The sequence below is a fragment of the Eschrichtius robustus genome, chromosome 13 (assembly GCF_028021215.1).
Source record: "Eschrichtius robustus isolate mEscRob2 chromosome 13, mEscRob2.pri, whole genome shotgun sequence".
NCBI lineage: Eukaryota > Metazoa > Chordata > Mammalia > Artiodactyla > Eschrichtiidae > Eschrichtius > Eschrichtius robustus.
Window position 1 is genome coordinate 52,127,899 of NC_090836.1, and position 19,949 is coordinate 52,147,847.

At 34.1% G+C, this 19,949-nt stretch overlaps 1 protein-coding gene across 3 annotated transcripts in view; it reads left to right on the forward strand.

Moving 5' to 3' along the window:
• Positions 1 to 19,949, forward strand: part of MON2 (MON2 homolog, regulator of endosome-to-Golgi trafficking) — a 124,851-nt gene that overhangs the window by 51,074 nt on the left and 53,828 nt on the right. For all 3 annotated transcript variants that reach the window (XM_068560435.1, XM_068560436.1, XM_068560437.1), the window contains 11 exons: positions 4,763 to 4,998; positions 7,187 to 7,268; positions 8,400 to 8,584; positions 9,372 to 9,484; positions 9,829 to 9,933; positions 10,279 to 10,359; positions 10,438 to 10,511; positions 10,602 to 10,692; positions 15,650 to 15,751; positions 16,918 to 17,028; positions 18,516 to 18,691. In XM_068560435.1, coding sequence (XP_068416536.1) covers positions 4,763 to 4,998; positions 7,187 to 7,268; positions 8,400 to 8,584; positions 9,372 to 9,484; positions 9,829 to 9,933; positions 10,279 to 10,359; positions 10,438 to 10,511; positions 10,602 to 10,692; positions 15,650 to 15,751; positions 16,918 to 17,028; positions 18,516 to 18,691 — 1,356 coding nt within the window. The remainder of the gene's footprint in view (positions 1 to 4,762; positions 4,999 to 7,186; positions 7,269 to 8,399; positions 8,585 to 9,371; positions 9,485 to 9,828; positions 9,934 to 10,278; positions 10,360 to 10,437; positions 10,512 to 10,601; positions 10,693 to 15,649; positions 15,752 to 16,917; positions 17,029 to 18,515; positions 18,692 to 19,949) is intronic.

Below are 19,949 nucleotides of genomic sequence, written 5' to 3' on the forward strand. Positions count from 1 at the left end.
TCTTGGTTATTTAGTAGTGTATTGTTTAGCCTCCATATGTTTGCTTTTTTACAGGTTTTTTCCTGTAATTGATATCTAGTCTCATAGCGTTGTGGTCAGAAAAGATACTTGATATGATTTCAGTTTTCTTAAATTACCAAGGCTTGATTTGTGACCCAAGATAGGATCTATTCTGGGGAATGTTCCATGAGCACTTGAGAAGAAAGTGTAATCTGCTGTTTTTGGATGGAATGTCGTATAAATATCAATCAAGTCCATCTTGTTTAGTGTGTCATTTAAAGCTTGTGTTTCCTTATTTATTTTCATTTTGGATGATCTGTCCATTGGTGAAAGTGGGGTGTTAAAGTCCCCTACTATGGCTGTTAGCATTTGCATTATGTATTGAGGTGCTCCTATGTTGGGTGCATAAATATTTACAATTGTTATATCTTCTTCTTGGATTGATCCCTTGATCATTTTGTAGTGTCCTTCTTTGTCTCATGTAATAGTCTTTATTTTAAAATCTATTTTGTCTGATATGAGAATTGCTACTCCAACTTTCTTTTGATTTCTATTTGCATGGAATATCTTTTTCCATGCCCTCACTTTCAGTCTGTATGTGTCCCTAGGTCTGAAGTGGGTCTCTTGTAGACAGCATATATATGGGTCTTGTTTTTGTATCCATTCAGCCAGTCTGTGTCTTTTGGTTGGAGCTTTTAATCCATTTACATTTAAGGTAGTTATCGATATGTATGTTCCTATTACCGTTTTCTTAATTGTTTTGGGTTTGTTATTGTAGGTCTTTTCCTTCTCTAGTGTTTCCTGCCTAGAGAAGTTCCTTTAGCATTTGTTGTAAAGCTGGTTTGGCGGTGCTGAATTCTCTCAGCTTTTGCTTGTGCAAAGACATAATTAAAAGGAAAGAGTGAAGATACATGATTGAGGAAGAAAAATAAGAACAAATAACAGGAGAGTAAATACTTGGCCAAGTTGCAGAATTGCTTTTTTTTTTATTAATAGAAGTCTCTACCAAGTTGTTTCTTGATTATTTAATCCTCATCAATTAAGAGACTTGGATTTTAACTAGTTCTGCTACTAAATTCTATGATTTTGAGTAGGGCACTTTATTTCACTTGATCTTAATTTTCTTATCTTTAATACAAGGTTAGGACTAAATCTCTAAAGGAACATATAAATGGATTTTCTTTTCTTTTTTTCAGTGCTATAGATACTGACATTACTCACTTCTGAAATCATAAATAGACAGAAAATATTGGGTTTCTTTTGTAAATGGGTTAGTATGTTCACATTGGGACTTACCTGTTGAATTGGTATCTTTTATTCATTCATTGTGAGTTTTAGTATAAAATGATTTTCACTGTTTTCTTTGAAGACATACATATAAATCTTAATTGTGTATACAATTCTTTTTTGACTTCTTAAGTGTGTAATAATTTGAAAACTTAAGTGACATATAGACAAGTAGTTTTGACATAATTGATGACAATATATTCTTTCAGATTTATTATACTATGGCTCCCTTCAAAGTTGGGCTTGTGACAGTTTTTTTTCAACTTGACCTTAATTTTAAAATATTTAAATAAATGGTTTACCTTTAATCTAAAAGTGGAGTTTGTGTAGTAATTATAATAAAGCAGCACTGAAACAGTTAAGAAAGTGTGGGTTTGTTTAGGTTTGTGGTATAAATTACCTTTTTCTCAACTATTCTAGTGCTTAAAGTCTGTACCACAGAATTTGGGGATTAGAGTTTGTGATGTTTAGGAGTATTTTATCTGTTTTAGATGCATTTTCCCAATAGACGATATATTCTTTGAGAACAGAGATTTGTCTAACAAGATGCTTGGCACTGATTGGTTTAGTATGTGGCTCTTTAAGGCTCATTGGCCTGGCAAAGATTAAACCCATAAACTTCACTTCCCCATTTGAGCTTAAATATCTTGATCAGTAATATAAATATGTTTGTATTGATTACCTACATTTTAAAAATACTGAGAGTTGGCCCATAAGGGTTAAATTGATAGGCTTTAGAGTTGAACTTGGGTTAAAAACTGCTGACTGATAACTGTCACCATAGTTCACAGTTTCATCATCTGTATCTCTTAGGGTTTTTGTGAGGAGTTAAATGAGGTACATTAAAAAAAAAACCCTTAGTGTCCCAAGCTGAGAGTAAATTGCTCAATAAATGATAGGTATACATAGGTGTTTTTATTGTTTATTCTGAGTTTTACATCTTTATAAATTTCCTACCTTATATTGATTATGATTAGGAAACTTCTAGAATTTGAGTTTGGAATACTTTTATTAGCTTTTCTTATTATAATCTTTAGTGATTTCAATTTTGTTTTTGAGATATAAGTAACATAGGATAAAATTTGCCCTTTTACAATGTACAGTTCATGGTTTTATTATATTCAGACATTAGGCAACCATAAGCACCATCTAATTTCAGAACTTTTTCATCACCCCAGAAAAAAAAAAAAGCCATATCCATAAGCAGTCATTCTCCAATCTCCCTTTCCCTACCCCTTAGCAACTACTAATCTACTTTCTCTGTTGATTTGCTTATTCTGGATATTTCATATGAATGGAATCATACAATAAATATTCTTGTGTGTCAGGCTTCTTTTATTCAGCATAATGTTTTGAAGGTTCATCTATGTTGCAGGTTGTACCAGTACTTTCTGTTTGTGGCTGAATAATATTCCACCGTATGGTAATACCACATTTTGTTTATCTCATTGTCAGTTGATGGGCATTTGGGTTGTTTCCACTATTTGGCTATGAATAATGCTGCTATGAGCATTTGCCTGCAAGTTTTTGCATAGATGTTTTCATTTCTACTGGATGTATACCTAGGAGTGGAATTGCTGGGCCATATAGTTACTCTACGTTTTACTTTCTGATGAACTGCCAAGCTGTTTTCCCAAGCGACCACACCATTTTACATTTTCACCAACAATGTGTGAGGGTTTAAGTTTCACCACATCCTTAGCAATACTTGTTACTGTCTTTTGATTATAGCCGTCCTAGTGGGTAAGTGGTATATTACTGTGTTTCAAATTTGTATTTCTCTAATGACCAGTGACATTGAGCATCTCATTCATGTGCTTATTGGCCATTTATATATCATCTTGGGAGAAATATCTACTGAAATCCTTTGCTCCTTTTTAATTGGGTTTTTTAAATTATTATTATTGAGTTGTGAAAGTTCTTACATATTCAAGATCTAGTCCCTTATCAGATATATGATTTGCAAAAATTTTCTTGCATTCTATGGATTGTCTTTTCATTTTCTTGATAGTGTCCTTTGAAGCACGATCATTTTTAATTTTGATGAATTCAGTTTATCTGTTTTTCCTTTGGTCGCTTATGCATTTTGATATCATACCTAACAAACTATTTCATAATTTGAGGTCATAAAGATTTTTGCCCATGTTTTCTTCTAAGAGTTTTTAGTTTTAGATCTTACACTTAGGTCATTGATCCATTTTTTTTTTTTTAATTTAAAAAAAAATTTTATTTATTTATTTATTTATGGCTGTGTTGGGTCTTCGTTCCTGTGCGAGGGCTTTCTCTAGTTGCGGCAAGTGGGGGCCACTCTTCATCGCGGTGCGCGGGCCTCTCACTATCACGGCCTCTCTTGTTGCGGAGCGCAGGCTCAGTAATTGTGGCTCACGGGCCTAGTTGCTCTGTGTCATGTGGGATCTTCCCAGACCAGGGCTTGAACCCGTGTCCCCTGCATTGGCAGGCAGATTCTCAACCACTGAGCCACCAGGGAAGCCTCAGTTGATTCATTTTGAGTTAATTTTTGTAAATGGTATGAGGTAAGGCTCCAGTATCACTCTTTTACCTGTGAATATCCATCAGTTCTTTCCCCATTGAATTATTCTTTCTCCATTGAATTATCTTGACAGATTTCCATTTTAAGGAACTTAAAACCTGTTTGTCATGATTTAAAACAAAAGGTTTGTTGTCTTTCCGTCTGAAAGCTATGTCCTAATTATGGAGTATAACTTGCTCTAAAATTTGAACGTGACACACTGATGCTTTAGGTATTACCTTACCCAGTTGACCAATTGTATCTGAGATTATAGGATGACAGATGAGCTGGATATCTCACAGTAGTAATTTTCCCTAGTATGAAAGCTTCTTTTCCTCTTTATAGGATTGATTTGATTTTATAACATCTTATTTTATTTATTTATTACCTTTTTAAAATTATACTTAATTTACAATATTGTGTTAGTTTCAAGTGTACAGCAAAGTGATTTCAGTTATACATAAATATTTATAGATACTCTTTTTCCGATTCTTTTCCATTACAGGTTATTACAGGATATTGAGTATAGTTCCCTGTGCTATGTAGTAGGTCCTTGTTGTTTACCGATTTTATATAGCAGCTTATTTTAAAAGCAGCTAAGTCAGAGTTTGAGATGGGTTGTAATCTGTCTTTTTCTATTTTGTATGTAAGTATTTTTTCTAATGTCAACAATTAATGAAAATACTGGCACAACTTGGGGGAGAAGCAAAAAGTGAATTATTAAGATAATCAGTTATCATACTGGTCAGGCCTTAATTTTTCTAATCAGTTTCTTAGAATACCATGAAGGGATCTGTCCTCCAAAGGAAAGAAACCCAGTAGTGACCATTTACTTTTGCTATTCTGTTAATCTTAATTTCTGTAGTCTACAGATTATGAAAATAGTTATATATATTTTCATCATTGTGGCTTCTCATTAAGCATCTGATTTTTTCATAATTTCAGCCTAGAGATGTTGGACAAAGTTGAGCCCCCGACTATACCAGAAGGTTATGCTATGTCCGTGGCATTCCATTGTTTGCTAGACCTTGTACGTGGAATCACTAGTATGATTGAAGGAGAGTTAGGAGAGGTTGAAACAGAATTTCAGACTACTACCACTGAAGCGGTTTCTTCACCAACACAGTCATCAGAACAGCAAGAATTACAGTCAACATCAGACCAAATGGATAAAGCAATAGGTATATTATTATGATTCTGTATTTTTAATTTTTATTTTGAAATAATTTTAAATTTACAGGGAAATTGCAAAAATAATAGTTTCCATATATCCTTTACCATGATATTCCAATTGTTAACTACCATATTTGCGTTATCATTCTCTCTATATACACGTCACTATACTTTTTTTCTGAACTATTTGAGAATAAGTTGCAGACATGTTGCCCATTACCCCTTAGTACTTTAAAGTGTATTTTCTAAAAATAAGGACAGTTTCCTACTTAACCACAGTATAGTCACCATCAGAAATTTAGCATCCATTCAATATGTCATCGAATCCCACATGTCCTTCAAATTTTGCCATTTGCCTCAGTGATGTCCTTTATGGTCTAGGATTACATGTTGAATTCAGTTGCATGTCTCTACACTCTCCTTCAGTCTGGAACAATTCCTTAATTTTTCCATGTTTTATATGACCTTGACATTTTTGGAGAGAACAGCCCAGTCAACTTGGGTTTGTTTTTGTTCCCTCATAATTAGATTCAATATATTCATTTTTGGCAGAGCTACCACAGAAATGTTGCAATGCTATACACTGGTGATGTTAACTTTTATCATTTGGTTAGTATGATGTGTGCCTTGTTTCATCAGTATAAAGTTAATTATTAACTTTTTCTGGAGAAATACTTTGAGACACCTGTAAAAGAGAGCTTTCCCTTCTTCCTCATTTATTTTGTTTCATTTATTTATTTGTATTAGTGTAGACTCTCGGATTCCTATTTTATTCAAAGAGTTACAATCTTTGATTATCATTATTTGGTTTGACGCTCATTATCCCTGACATGGCCATTTGGGAGCCCTTTCAAGCTAGCCCCTGTGTCCTTTTATCATCCCATGTCCTTTTGTCATTTTCTGAGCACTACCTTACTGTCTGATTCAGCAGAATGTTCTAAGATCATCTTGGATTTTTCTTGCTTAACCTAGGAGTCAGTTATTTTTCCAAGGAGCCCTAGTTCCTTTTAGTGGAGAAAAGTATTTAGAAACTAACACATGGGCATTAGGTATGCTTCTTGGTACTTGAATAGAAATACACACATACATGAGCACACGTCTATCTACATTTAAAAAATATGTATCTTGGGACTTCCCTGGTGGTGCAGTGGTTAAGAATCTACCTGCCAATGCAGGGGACACATTCGAACCCTGGTCTGGGAAGATCCCACATGCCACGGAGCAACTAAGCCCATGCGCCACAACTACTGAGCCTGCACTCTGGAGCCCGCGAGCCACAACTGCTGAAGCCCGCACACCTAGAGCCCATGCTCCGCAACAAGAGGAGCCACCACAATGAGAAGCCCGCGTACCGCAATGAAGTGTAGCCCCCCCGCTCGCCGCAACTAGAGAAAGCCCGTGCGCGGCAATGAAGGCCCCACACAGCCATAAATAAATAAATAAATAAATTTTTTAAAAGATCTTTAAAAAATAAATAAATAAAAATAAAAACATATATCTCTATATTAAATACCATGAGGTCACACCAATTTTTTCAATTCCAGTTTAATACCACAGGGTTTACTTTTAACTTTCCATATTTGTAATTTCCTTCTCCAACAGTGAGAAACTTGATCCTATTTTACTCTGTGTATTTACTTATTTGCACGATTTACAGTGTATGTAACCAGTCTCGTGGCTGAGCCTGCTTATCACAGTGTCTCACTGCCAGCTGGTCACACAGGCCGAAAGTTTGGCCCAATGAAATGGAAGGGAATAGGAACTGATATTATATATATAAATATATATATGTATTTTGAAGGTCACTTTTGTAAGAAAGATCTTATCATTGATATGTTAAAACAACTCAGTTTTAAAACTTCTTGGGAATTCCCTGGTGGTCCAGTGCTTAGGACTCTGCGCTCTCACTGCTGAGGGACCAGGTTCCATCCCTGGTGGGTGAACTAAGATCCCACAAGCCACACGGCACAACCAAAAAAAAAAAGACTTCTTGAATTCTGAAACTATGGTATGGTTTTAAAATTTTCATTTATTCAGATATATATTAAATGTTACAGCTTTAGTATTTAATAATTGAGTTGTTTTTGGAATATTTGCTATATTACCAAGTGATAAGGGGGATTATAGAGTTTGACATATTGTCAAGTGCTGTGACATCTATAATTATCATTAAATATTGTATGTTTTTCCTTTAAGTTAGTAGAGCTGTTTGGGAAGAAATGGTGAATGCCTGCTGGTGTGGTCTGCTTGCTGCACTCTCACTCCTTCTTGATGCCAGGTATTAAGTCTTTGTAAGTTTTATGTTGCATGTGGCAGTTAAAAAGAAAACAACAAACCATTAAAATGGTTTCCTTAAATTTATCCTGAGAATTATTTCCTAATATTAGTTTTTATGTTTGTGGAATGTTATTATTTTTCTGCCATTCTCCTCCCCCATCCTATTGTCACATGTTATAATGGAAAATACAATCCTAAAATAACAGAATGCCTTTTTCTTTCCTTTTTTTTTTTTTAACATCTTTATTGGAGTATAATTGTTTTACAATGGTGTGTTAGTTTCTGCTGTATAACAAAGTGAATCAATATACATATAGCCCCATATCTCCTCCCTCTTGCGTCTCCCTCCCCCCCCCCATCCCACCCCTCTAGGTGGACACAAAGCACCGAGTTGATCTCCCTGTGCTATGCTATGTGGCTGCTTCCCACTAGCTATCTATTTTACATTTGGTAGTGTATATATGTCAGTGCTACTCTCTCACTTCGTCCCAGCTTACCCTTCCCCCTCCCCATGTCCTCAAGTCCATTCTCTACATCTGTGTCTTTATTCCTGTCCTGCCCCTAGATTCATCAGAATCTTTTTTTTTTTTTTAGATTCCATATATATGTGTTAGCATACGTTATTTGTTTTTCTCTTTTTGACTTACTTCACTCTGTATGACAGACTCTAGGTCCATCCACCTCACTACAAATAACTCAATTTTGTTTCGTTTTATGGTTGAGTAATATTCCATTGTATATATGTGCCACATCTTCTTTATCCACAGAATGCCTTTTTCATTTTAAGCTTTACTACTACTTTTACAATGATGATTATATTATTCAATTTTTTTTGATGTTTTTCTTCAGAATTATAGAATTTACTGATTTTAAAATGCTTGATATTTTTAAGTTATATCTTTGAGTTCTTGACCATTTTCTTCATTAATGAATATATGTGTCATAAATTGCTTTTAACCAGTTCAAATTTTCAGAGGTTTATTAGTTAAACGTTCTTCTTAAGTAGACTGATTTTGACAACGTTTTAAATAGATTTTCTTAAAACTTTACTGACTGCCTAATTCCACATCATGTTTGGCAGCATAATTTAAAATAAATTAATCATACTAAATAAAATACTTTTTCTTTTCAGCACAGATGAAGCTGCCACTGAGAATATTTTAAAAGCTGAACTGACTATGGCTGCTCTTTGTGGAAGACTGGGCCTTGTAACTTCAAGAGATGCCTTTATAACTGCAATATGCAAAGGTTCCCTGCCTCCGCATTACGCTCTTACTGTATTGAATACCACCACTGCAGCCACACTTCCCAACAAATGTAAGATTTCAGCTTCCTCAGAGTTCTCTTCATCTAGTGGGGTGACATGGCATAGGGAAGAGATTATAGAAATTCTGAGTTCAAGCCTCTGCTTTTCCACTCACTGAGTCTCTGACCTCTGTGGGAAGTTAATGTCCCTGAGCCTCAATTTCTTCCATCTTTTTAAAACAATGGAGGTGGGAGTAGGGCAGAATAATACCAATTTTAAACAATGATTGTGAGGATAAAAGAAGATAAATCTAGAAGTCCTTTGTAAACTCTAGCATACTACTGACATGGGAGTGGTTAGTTTGTTTTGTTTTTAATGGAACTAGTAGAACAGGAATGTTTGCCACCACTTAGATTAAGTTGACATTCAAAAAGTTTTTTTTTCTTGTTGATTACTTTGTTACATGTTACATGTCATATAAATAAATTTCAGTGTGATGCTCAGTTTTCAAACTGAAAATGTGAGTATTGGTCTCTCTTCTAACTTTAAGTAGAAAAGTTTACTGGGAATACATGTTTAAAATAGTAAGTGTCCTAAATTCTATTTTGCTTGTGAAGCAATCTACCGAAGTTTTATAATTTGTTAAAGTTATATATAAAATTACTTAATATTTGCCTAACTTGTCTTTGTTTTTGCACCTCCTGAGTTTTCAGAATGTTTGCATATAGATAATAGGTAACTAAATAAATGTCATAGTTGAACTTATTTTAATCAAATTAATGTTTTAAAATATAACATTACTTTGAGTACAACATGAAAAGTATATTTTAGTTATTTAGGTTTTCCTTTGTGTTCTAGCATATTCCATTCAGGGCCAAAGTGTTATGATGATCAGTCCATCAAGTGAATCTCACCAGCAAGTTGTGGCAGTGGGTCAACCGCTAGCAGTCCAGCCTCAAGGGACAGTAATGGTAAAGTACTTTTTCTTTTCTTGGTAACCAGTTAATACCAATTAACTATCAAGGAAATCTTTCGTACCTTTTTTTATGTTTCTCAAAATTCATCATTATACTTACTTTTATCTGAATGATACTTTTAGAAAAACTAGGTAAATATGGAGTGACATTATTATAACCAACTATGATAACACAAGTTTTAAGCAAATGAATTTGTTCTGTACAAAACCATCCAAGCCTATTTTCTTAATATTTTTGTTTTTTAGTAAAAAAATTTGAATACGTTAATACTTCTTTATAAGCTTATAATTTTCAAGAATGCATAACAGTTCTTGCAAATATATCCTTTTTTCATATAGCTAACTTCCAAAAATATCCAGTGTATGAGGACTTTACTTAACTTGGCACACTGCCATGGGGCTGTTCTTGGAACATCATGGCAACTTGTCTTGGCAACTCTACAGGTATGTTGTAGCCTCTGGGTCAGAGGCCAATGTTGTTTTTAATATCTAAATGCTAACGGTTAAACTCACCATTGCCTATCAGTGCTTTGGGCAGGCCTGAATAGACAGTAAGTATGAAAAAGGAGAAGTCAGAAAAAGAAAAAAGACATGGCTCATAGTGTACAAAGCAATGGGATGTTTCTTATAATGGCCTGTTCTACTGCCTATGCTTGGTGTAATAAGTCTTTTGTATGAATATTAATTACTAATTTATATTTAGTTATTAGATACCTACTACTGATTTTAGTTTTAGTTACTGGAATTTTTGTAGGTTTATAAATTTCTTTGTTTTGATTTTTTTTACAGCATCTAGTATGGATTCTGGGATTAAAGCCTAGTAGTGGTGGTGCCTTGAAACCTGGGAGAGCTGTAGAAGGACCCAGTACAGTAAGCTCTAGTCATTCTTACTCCATTAGTACTTCGCAAAATGTTTATATGTTACATTTAATTTTATTCTTCTCTTAGGTTCTAACAACAGCAGTGATGACAGACTTGCCAGTGATTTCCAACATACTTTCAAGATTGTTTGAAAGCTCACAGTAAGAGTCAGTTTTTTTAATTGATACAAACGTTATTGTTAGCTGTATATTTTATATCAGAATGTCTTATTTCTTCTTTTTTTTTTTTAGGTATCTTGATGACGTATCATTGCATCATTTAATAAATGCACTTTGTTCCTTATCCCTAGAAGCAATGGATATGGCCTATGGAAATAATAAGGTGTGATATTCTACCTTTCTGTGTTAAATATGGTATATTATTTTGTTTAATAAGGTGTGTATTCATTATGATCTTAGCGTTTTACAAGTGGGACTAATACCTTGTAGGCTAGCCCTGCTCTGTTGGGTTTTTATATTTATGGTTGTTATTTGTTGAAGGGAGAGTGAAGAGGACATTTTTTGGCTTATGGTATGTGCCAGTATGTATTATGATTTTAAATTGTGTCCATTTCTCTCGTGTACTGAATGTTATTTAAAATATTTCTATAAAGAATAATTCAATACCACATTTATAAATGTGTTCCACAAAATGTCACAGTAATCCTCATGACTACAACTTATGATTGGGGTAGTACAAGTTTTAAATCAAGGAATATATGTCTCAGTTTCTCTTGCCTTCGTTGGGTTGGAAAATAAGGTGCTAATCATTTCTTTCTGAAGGTAATGATTCTCCCTACCTTGAAAATGAAATTCTTGCTTTGTTTGTTGACTAAATGAATAGAACAGTACTTTTGAGAACATTTCTTTGTATACTCAAAATATCATTTTCTGTTAAACTTGGAAAAGCATGGGAATATTTGGGTTTATTTATACCTTAGAAATTATTTAAAATAAAATGCTTTGTACATTTTAAAATGAATAAATATAGTACTTGGACCATTTACAAATAAATGAAGACACCCAGAAAATAATTAGAAAAGCAGAGAATGCAGCTTATGGTTTATTTAATATCCAACTGTAGGATCCAAAATTATGTTGTCTGCCTAGTCCTTAATTATAATTCTGGGTACTGTGGCTTGTCATCTTGGCTCATGTAACTCATTTAAAGATTAGCCAATAAGATCTTATTAGGGCAAAGTTTTGTATATTAAAGCACGTAGAGAATTACATAAACATGCAGGTATTTGAAAATATATATTATAGTTTACTCCAAATCAAGGCAAGGATAATATGAAATACAGTGAAGTAATCAAATTCTTGATACCTTCAATAATCCTACATCCTTAAGATTAATTCTTAACACAAAAGTATAATATTTTTAATAGAGTACCTTAATGAAATCTGAGCAAGTTTATATGGTAATGGCTTGAGAATTTATGTATTCACTCAACAAGTACAGTGTGTTTACTATGTACATGACACTCTGCTAGAAAATATAAAGGAAATGTAAGATTTCTACTTTAAAAGAGCATGTAAACCACTTGGCCCATGGATAAGTGGCAGTTAAGGTGGTAAGAGAGTCTAAATAAATGGTATAGATATTAAGTGATATGAGACCTATTTTCTGAATCCTTATTGACTTGTTACATAAGATTTTTTAGTACATATTTTTACTAAAATGAATTAAAACTAATCAAGATAAATTTGTGATTGGAGCTGAATATTGAAGGAACGGTAGGAGATATATATGTATGAAAGGGCAGGTTCATGGAAGTCAGAAGAGAAAAATGTTACATGAAGTTGGGATCAATGAGGATTGAGGAAAAAATAGATTTGAGTATTATTAGTTTATTGTTCACCTTGAGGAGTATAATTTCAATAGAGTTGTAGGAGTAGATGTGATATTTCAGGGAGACTTGGGGGGAACAGATGTTGAGAAAATGGATACACTGGAATAGAGATGACTTCCCTGAGAATGGGGTCACATCTCTCCATTTTAGGATTTAATTTTGTAAAGTAATGTGGTGAATAAGGAATGGAAATAAAAGTTTTTAGAAGTATTCAAGTATGAACTTTATAAAAATTATTTTTATGGAGGTGTAAAACAGTTTATTATTCACTTGTGCTTTCTATAAAAATTTATAAATGTTCAGATGTTAAAATAAGTAGAAACATTTGTATTTTTTTACTTTTTTAAAAAGTTTATCAATGTCAGCTGTTCTGAGTGAATTAAATAGCTTAGGAATTAAAATGTATATATCATTGTCCTTTAGGTGTGGCTTTAAAGTGACCAGTCGTCTCATTTTTGGTCCTCATTTCAGGAATTTGTGCTAATGTGTTGAGGAGGTAGCTGATGGTAAAACTTGCAAATTCTTTCGTAGAAGGGGGCAATATTGATGATACTTGTGCAGGCATATTACCAAACTCAGTATAACAACAACAAAAATAATGAAAGAGCTATTATTCTTTGTTTACTGTATGTCAGGTACTAACGTATTTTTATTTAATCATTTAAGACAACTCTGTCAGGTTCAGTAGTAGTAACCCCTTTTTACAGATGAAATATAAAACTAGCTTAAATAACCTGCCTAGGGTTACCTATTTAGTAATTGGTAGAACTTGGATTTGAACCCACATATGTCTCATTCCAGAGCTCCATTCTTTTTTTTTTTTTTTTAAATTTATTTATTTTATTTTTGGCTGCATTGGGCCTTCGTTGTTGCTGCACGCAGGCTTTTTCTCTAGTTGTGGAGAGCGGGGCCTACTCTTCGTTGCGGTGAGCAGACTTCTCACTGCGATGGCTTCTCTTGTTGTGGAGCACGGGCTCTAGGCGCGCGGGCCTCAGTAGTTGTTGCGCACAGGCTCAGTAGTTGTGGCTCGCAGGCTCTAGAGTGCAGGCTCAGTAGTTGTGGTGCATGGGCTTAGTTGCTCGGCGGCATGTGTGATCTTCCCGGACCAGGGCTCGAACCCGTGTCCCCTGCATTGGCAGGCGGATTCTTAACCACTGTACCACCAGGGAAGCCCCAGAGCTCCATTCTTAACCACTTCACTTGTGGCTCTAAGTTTTGTGTGCATCAAAGTCAGGTATGGTATTTTTTAAAAATGCACAAGTCAGGGCCACTTTCTAGGCTTCATGAATGTAAGAATCTTTGGGTATGAGGTCTGGACATATACATTCTTTTAAATGCTACGTGATTCCTCTGTGTATCCTCATTAGAATAAGAAGAAGGAGGAAAAGGAGGAGGTAATACTAGGCGACATTTATGAGGACTTATTATGTGCCAGGCACTTTCTAACGTGAGGTCATTTCTGTATATTATTATCTCCATTTCATAGATTAAAAAAAATTAGTAGCCTTAAAAAAGCATGAAATTTGCAACAACATGGATGGACTTGGAAGGTATTATGCTTAGTGAAATATGTCAGACAGAGAAAGACAAATACTGTATTTATCACCTATATGTGGAATCAAAAAAAAACCACAAAACAAAACAACCCCCCCCCCAAAACTAGTGAGTATAATAAAAAAAAAAGCAAACTAGTAGTTACCAGTGAGGAGAGGAAAGGAGGAAGGGGCAAATAGGGTAAGGGAATTAAGAGGTACAAGCTGTTATGTATAAAATAAATAAGCAACAAGGTTATATTGTATGGCACAGGGAATATAGCCAATATTTTGTAGTAACTATAAATGGAATATAATCTATAAAAATTTTGAATCACTATGTTGTATACCTGAAACTAATATGATAAATCAGTTATACCTCAATAAAAAAAATTACTCAAGGTTACATAGCTATTAAGTGGTAGTACGGACATGTTAAAAGTTCATAGACATCAGTCTTAACTACTGTATCATATTGTCTCTAGAATGGTGAATTTTTCTACCACAAAAATTTTTAGGGTACCTACAGCATTAGCACATGCAGGAAGGGTCAACCTGACTATATTTGTCTTAGACCCCAGGGTACTTGGTTCAACGGCTTTTACTAGGAAAGAAAGATAATATCACTCATTTCCATAAGAGATTTTTATCAGCCCTGTAAAAATGTTGAGTATAGAGTAATAACGAAATCTTTTTCCTTAAAAATTGTAAAACTATTATCCTCTTAATTTGCTTTTAAAATTTCAGTTGCCTTTTGTTCACAAAAGTGGTTCACAGCCACTCATCAAAAAATTCTCATGGTTTTAGTCAGCTTAGTTTGCATTTAAGTATATTTTACTACCTCTATTAATATTGGGTTAGAGATAGTTGCCCTTTGATCTTTTTACTGAAAATGTTCTTATAACACATGGACCAGGTACTCTAATTTAGCCATTTATGAGGTACACTGACTCCCTTTCTGTTGTTGAAATGCCAGCGACTAAGGAACGGGGTTTGTCTTCTGTCTGCAGCTTTTCTGTTAGTGTCTAAACTGACAGCGCTTATCTCTGCCTCTTCTTGACGTCATGCTTCTTTTCCCTGATCTCTGTTGCCTCCTTTCTGTTTTTTGTTTTTGTTTTTCATATTTCCTGATATTAACACATAAACCCTGAGCATTTGAAGACTTCACTAATAAGAATATATATCAGTCAGCTTAGCCTGCCATAACAAAATACTGTAGACTGGATAACTTAAACTACAGAAATTAATTTTCTCATAGTTCTGGAAGCTGGAAGTCCAAAATCAGGTTGCCAGCATGATCAGTTCTGGTGTGGATGCTCTTCCTGGATTGAAAGATGGCTGCCTTCTCACTGTGTCCTCACATGGCAGGGAGAGAGGGAAAGGGAGAGGGAAAAGGGGGAAGAAGAGGGAAAAGGAGTGTGCCTGAGCTCACAAGCTCTTTGGTGTTTCTTCTTATAAGGACATTAATCTTATCGTGTTGGGGCCCCACCCTTATGATCTCATTTAACCTGAATTACCTCTATATAGACCCTATCTCCATATACCATCAGACTGGGGGTTAGAGTTACAGCATATGAAGTTTGGGGGGTGGGAGTCACAATTCAGTCCATAGGCAAATTCTTTCCTTCTGGTCAGAAGACTAACCATTCTGTGTGTCTGGTATAATTTTTGAATTTTCACTCTTCCCCACTAAAGCATTCTCTTCCCAACCAAATTTTCCAATTAGGAGCTATTCTAGTTACTTGAGGGTGGGCAGAAAGGCTTGTCTTATGATAACTGAGGTTTTGTTCTATTTACTGCGAATTAATCATATATTAATTATAGTCATGCTCTTCACAGTATTCTCAGTTTCATTTACAAGTGAAATACTCAGATTCTCCTTATAATATAAAAATGTATTATGTTTTCTCTCTAGGAACCATCTCTTTTTGCTGTTGCCAAATTGTTAGAAACTGGTCTAGTTAACATGCACCGAATAGAAATTCTATGGAGACCTCTAACTGGCCATCTACTGGAGGTAACCTCTTTTTCTTAATTATTATATTTACTTTTTGTTTAGGATAAAGACATACACAGTGAATTAATAATTGTGGATAACCATAAGAAAAATCAGCATTAACATTTTTTTCCTTGTACTTCTGTCTATATATTTTATCAGGGACTAAAGTTTTACAGTAATCGTTTTGGTGAAGGAATAGGTTGACTTTTTTTGGCTGAAAGTGGATGATATATCAATGAAATCTCTGAAGTCTCCTTCAGCTGATAGCTTGGGACTCCTTTCTTTTATTATATAATCTTTTTATCCCCTCACCTTCAGCTAGTTCTGAAACTTCAAGGCAGTTAGCACTGAGACTTCGTCCTAAACACTGCTCCTTTACAGCCTTTCCTGTGATTATGAGGTGGCTCTTCTACAAAGGGAAAAAAATCTGTTTGGTATCACTAATTATAGATAGTGCCAGGGAATTTTATTTGGATTTCTATTCTCTTGTATTCAGACTGGGGTGAATCTGAAGAATTAGCTGCTTCTTAATAACAGCTGCTTCTATGGAATACATGTTTATGTGCAGTTTAGGTTTAGGTTGCTGTGATTGTTTCACATTATTTTAGTAATCTGAGAAAGGTATTATTCTTCATAGGAAAAAAATGTGCTTGTCTTTTCTTTCTTTTTTTCTCTCCATTTTATTGGGATTACTTTTATGAGCTTTTAAAGAATATATGCGGATTTCTTCATTATGGTATTCTCATCAAATGGCAAAAAAGTTTTTTCAAATTTTAGCTCAGTGTTTGATTATGAAGATAGACCTGATTAGGAACCTGAGTATCTGCTGCTTTTGTTTATTCTGCTGACATCATTTACCTTTATGAAATCCTTTCTTTTCTGTGACTTGTTTAGTTTCATTTTTTATCTTCTGTCTCTCTATTGCTTCCTCTTGCCTCTTATTCAGAAGGTAAGCTTTTGGATATTTTTGTATATTCTTCAACCTTTATTGATGCATATTTGATATAATTTTTAAAATATTGATGCACATTTGATATAATTTTTTTAAATTAAAAAAAATTTTTTTTTAATATGAAAGAATAGAAAATGTGATGTTTTAATTTTTCTTTTCTCAAACTGATGTGAGATGCATAGTTCAGTATACAAATTAAATATTAATTTTTTTTCTACATGTGTACCCTTAGGTGTGCCAGCATCCAAACTCTCGAATGAGAGAATGGGGAGCAGAAGCTTTAACTTCACTTATTAAAGCAGGATTAACATTTAACCATGATCCTCCACTTTCACAAAACCAGGTAAAAAAAAAAAAAACTTATCTCTTTTTTAAAAGTACTTAATGTAAGATCATTCTCTCCCATGTGTAACTTTTCTTAATTTATCAAATAGATGATAGTCTAAAAGTGGATCTTATTGCTTAATATTCTATTTTATTTGTCGGCCATGGATCTCTTACAGAAGGTTGATATGTCTAGATTTTTAGGATTATCTGTATTAAAAATTTTTCTTGTTAATAACACTGAACTAAGTTAATAAATTACCTAGAATTGGTCCCCCGGTCTAGAAGTTTCCCTCTTCATGAAGTGCCAAGGCTTCATTTTGGGGCCATACTTTATTAGCCTCTTTTCCTTTGGTCCTTACCTGTCTCTATTTTTATTTTTCCCGCTCATTACCCTTACATTGGGAGAAACAAGTGGCAGAAGAGGAAAGCACAATAAAATAGATTTTTATTTTTAAATACTTTTAAAGGTTATTTTATACTTTCAGAGTTTACTTTTGTCATGAATCCTTTGTCCTGACTCCCATAATCATTCACATATATCTTATACAGTTTCTAAAAAGTACACCAAAGTTTTATTATTTGAAGATTGAGTAGGAATGAGGCATTTAATAGCCATTCCCGTTGCCCTATTATCTTACTGTATTGTATGTAGTTATAGTCTACAAATTTCCTCAACAAATAATATTGAGTGCATGCTATGCCAGGCAGTATTTTAGCTGCCTGGGAATAGAATGATGAACAGGACAGAGAAGATCATTTTTATAGAGCTTTCATTTTAGTGATTTCATATTTTTTTCCTACTACAATTTAAGTTTTTTTGTAACAAAAGCCCTGTTTGTGTATATATCCTCAGCATCCAGCTTAATACCTGGCACATGGTGAGAGCTTAATAAATGTTTGTTCAGTCAGTGAACCAAATGAATCCTTGGAGAGAAAAAAATTAAAAATGAAGCAAGTGCTTTCAAATGCTGAAAAGAATAGAACAAAGTGTTTTTTTCACTTTGCAACAGTAAAAACATTTTGTGGTTTTATGTCATCTTTGTCTACTGTACTTGTTCATTTTTAGGAGTACTGACACTTTTAAATTTCAATACATGGGGTATGCATTAATAGAGTAAATGAAAGGTAATTTTAGAAATTGGGAATTGTTTTCTTCTCTCCAAATAGAGCTAGGTATATATAGATATATTTCCTTTAGTGAGATTCATTTATATATGGGTCTATAATTAATACCTTTTAACATAAGATCACTCCCTATTTATCCTGAAATGTAGCATCTTAAAGATTGATTTTTATTTTCTCTTATTAAAAAAAAAGACATAGATGCCAAAATAATCCTAATGATTACTGTTAGAGAAATCTTTTTCAATGTTTATTTTACTAAAAAAATTCTCTTTACCATTGCAGTCTGAGTGGAGGTGAATTTAAACTTGAAAGGCAATAGCAGAGCCTTTCCATGTTCTGGGACTTCTCTTTCTAATTAGCTTCTTGCGTCCTTTTCAGAGGCTGCAGTTGCTTTTACTGAACCCATTAAAGGAGATGTCCAGTGTTAACCATCCAGATATCCGACTCAAGCAATTAGAATGTGTGTTGCAGATTCTGCAGAGTCAGGGAGACAGTCTTGGGCCTGGATGGCCATTAGTGCTTGGAGTTATGGGAGCAATCAGAAATGATCAAGGGTAAGTGTTTAAAATTAACATCCAAAAAGTGATAGGGAAAGGGAATCCCTCCTAAAATCTTGGGATGATGGTTAATTTTTTATGTATGCCCTTCCTGCTTAAGTTTAAGATCTAGAATAGTTTTTCTTACCCTACCTTCAAGTGGCTATAGGGAATTCTTAGGGCTCACGTTTGTTTTGGAAGGATGGAAAAATTGCTGTTTCTTTGCCATTTATACATGAATACACGGTTCTTACTTAACAATAAGAAAAATGCATCAATCTAACAAGCTTTGAAACACATCCAAAGGTTGAGTTTCCTTTTGGTAAACAATTTGGTAAGATGTAAATGAGCATTTAGTGTTTGACCCCTCTACATATACTATACTTGCTAGTTAGTCTGATTACATGGATAAATAGTTCCTGCTCTGAAAGTAGAAACCTGTGGAAAAGGAACAAGGCCTAGGGTCCTAGTAACAGAGTAGTTTGTTATGCTGCAAAAGAATAGAACTCCAGTGGGAGGGGTATATGCCTGTGGAGTGGGGCAGAGTCAAAACTATAAAGGACCTTATATGCCTTTATAAATTATTTGGACTTATCCTCAGTACATTTGGGAGGAATTTTAGGATTTTAAGCAGAGGAATGATGTGATTTGTTATGTGTTTGAGATACCTCATTATGTCAGTAGCATGGAGGGGTAAATGGGAAATCCTGCAGCACTCTCTAGAAATAGGAGGAGACGGATTTGAGCTACTTAATAGATTGACTGTTGAGGTGAAGGCAGAAATAGCAAACAGAATCAGGGATGACTCCAAGATTTGTGACTTAGGCAGCTTAGTGGGTGGTGGTATTATTAACTAAATAGGGAATACAGAAGGAAGAGCACAATTGGAGGAAATGTATGGACTTGTTTAATTTAACGTAGTACCTTGCAGTGGCGAGATTTAGCAAACATTTGGATATATTTGTCTGTAATTCTGTGGCAGGACTCGTCTTGTTTTGATGACTAGTTTAGGAGTTTTACATGATTGAAATGCTTGAGACTCCTGTGGAAAATTAATTTTTCTTATTTATTTGTAATAACAAATTTCCTTATATACTATAAAATACGAGATGATTAAAGTGGAAAGATATCAGCCAAAGCCTAGATCATCCGAACAGTTATAAAATAGAGTGTGTTGTAAGGATGAAATTAATTAATATGTGTAAAATACTTAGAAAGTACACGATATAGTAAATGCTCAATGTGTTAGCTATTTTAATGTTTTTATTATTTTTTT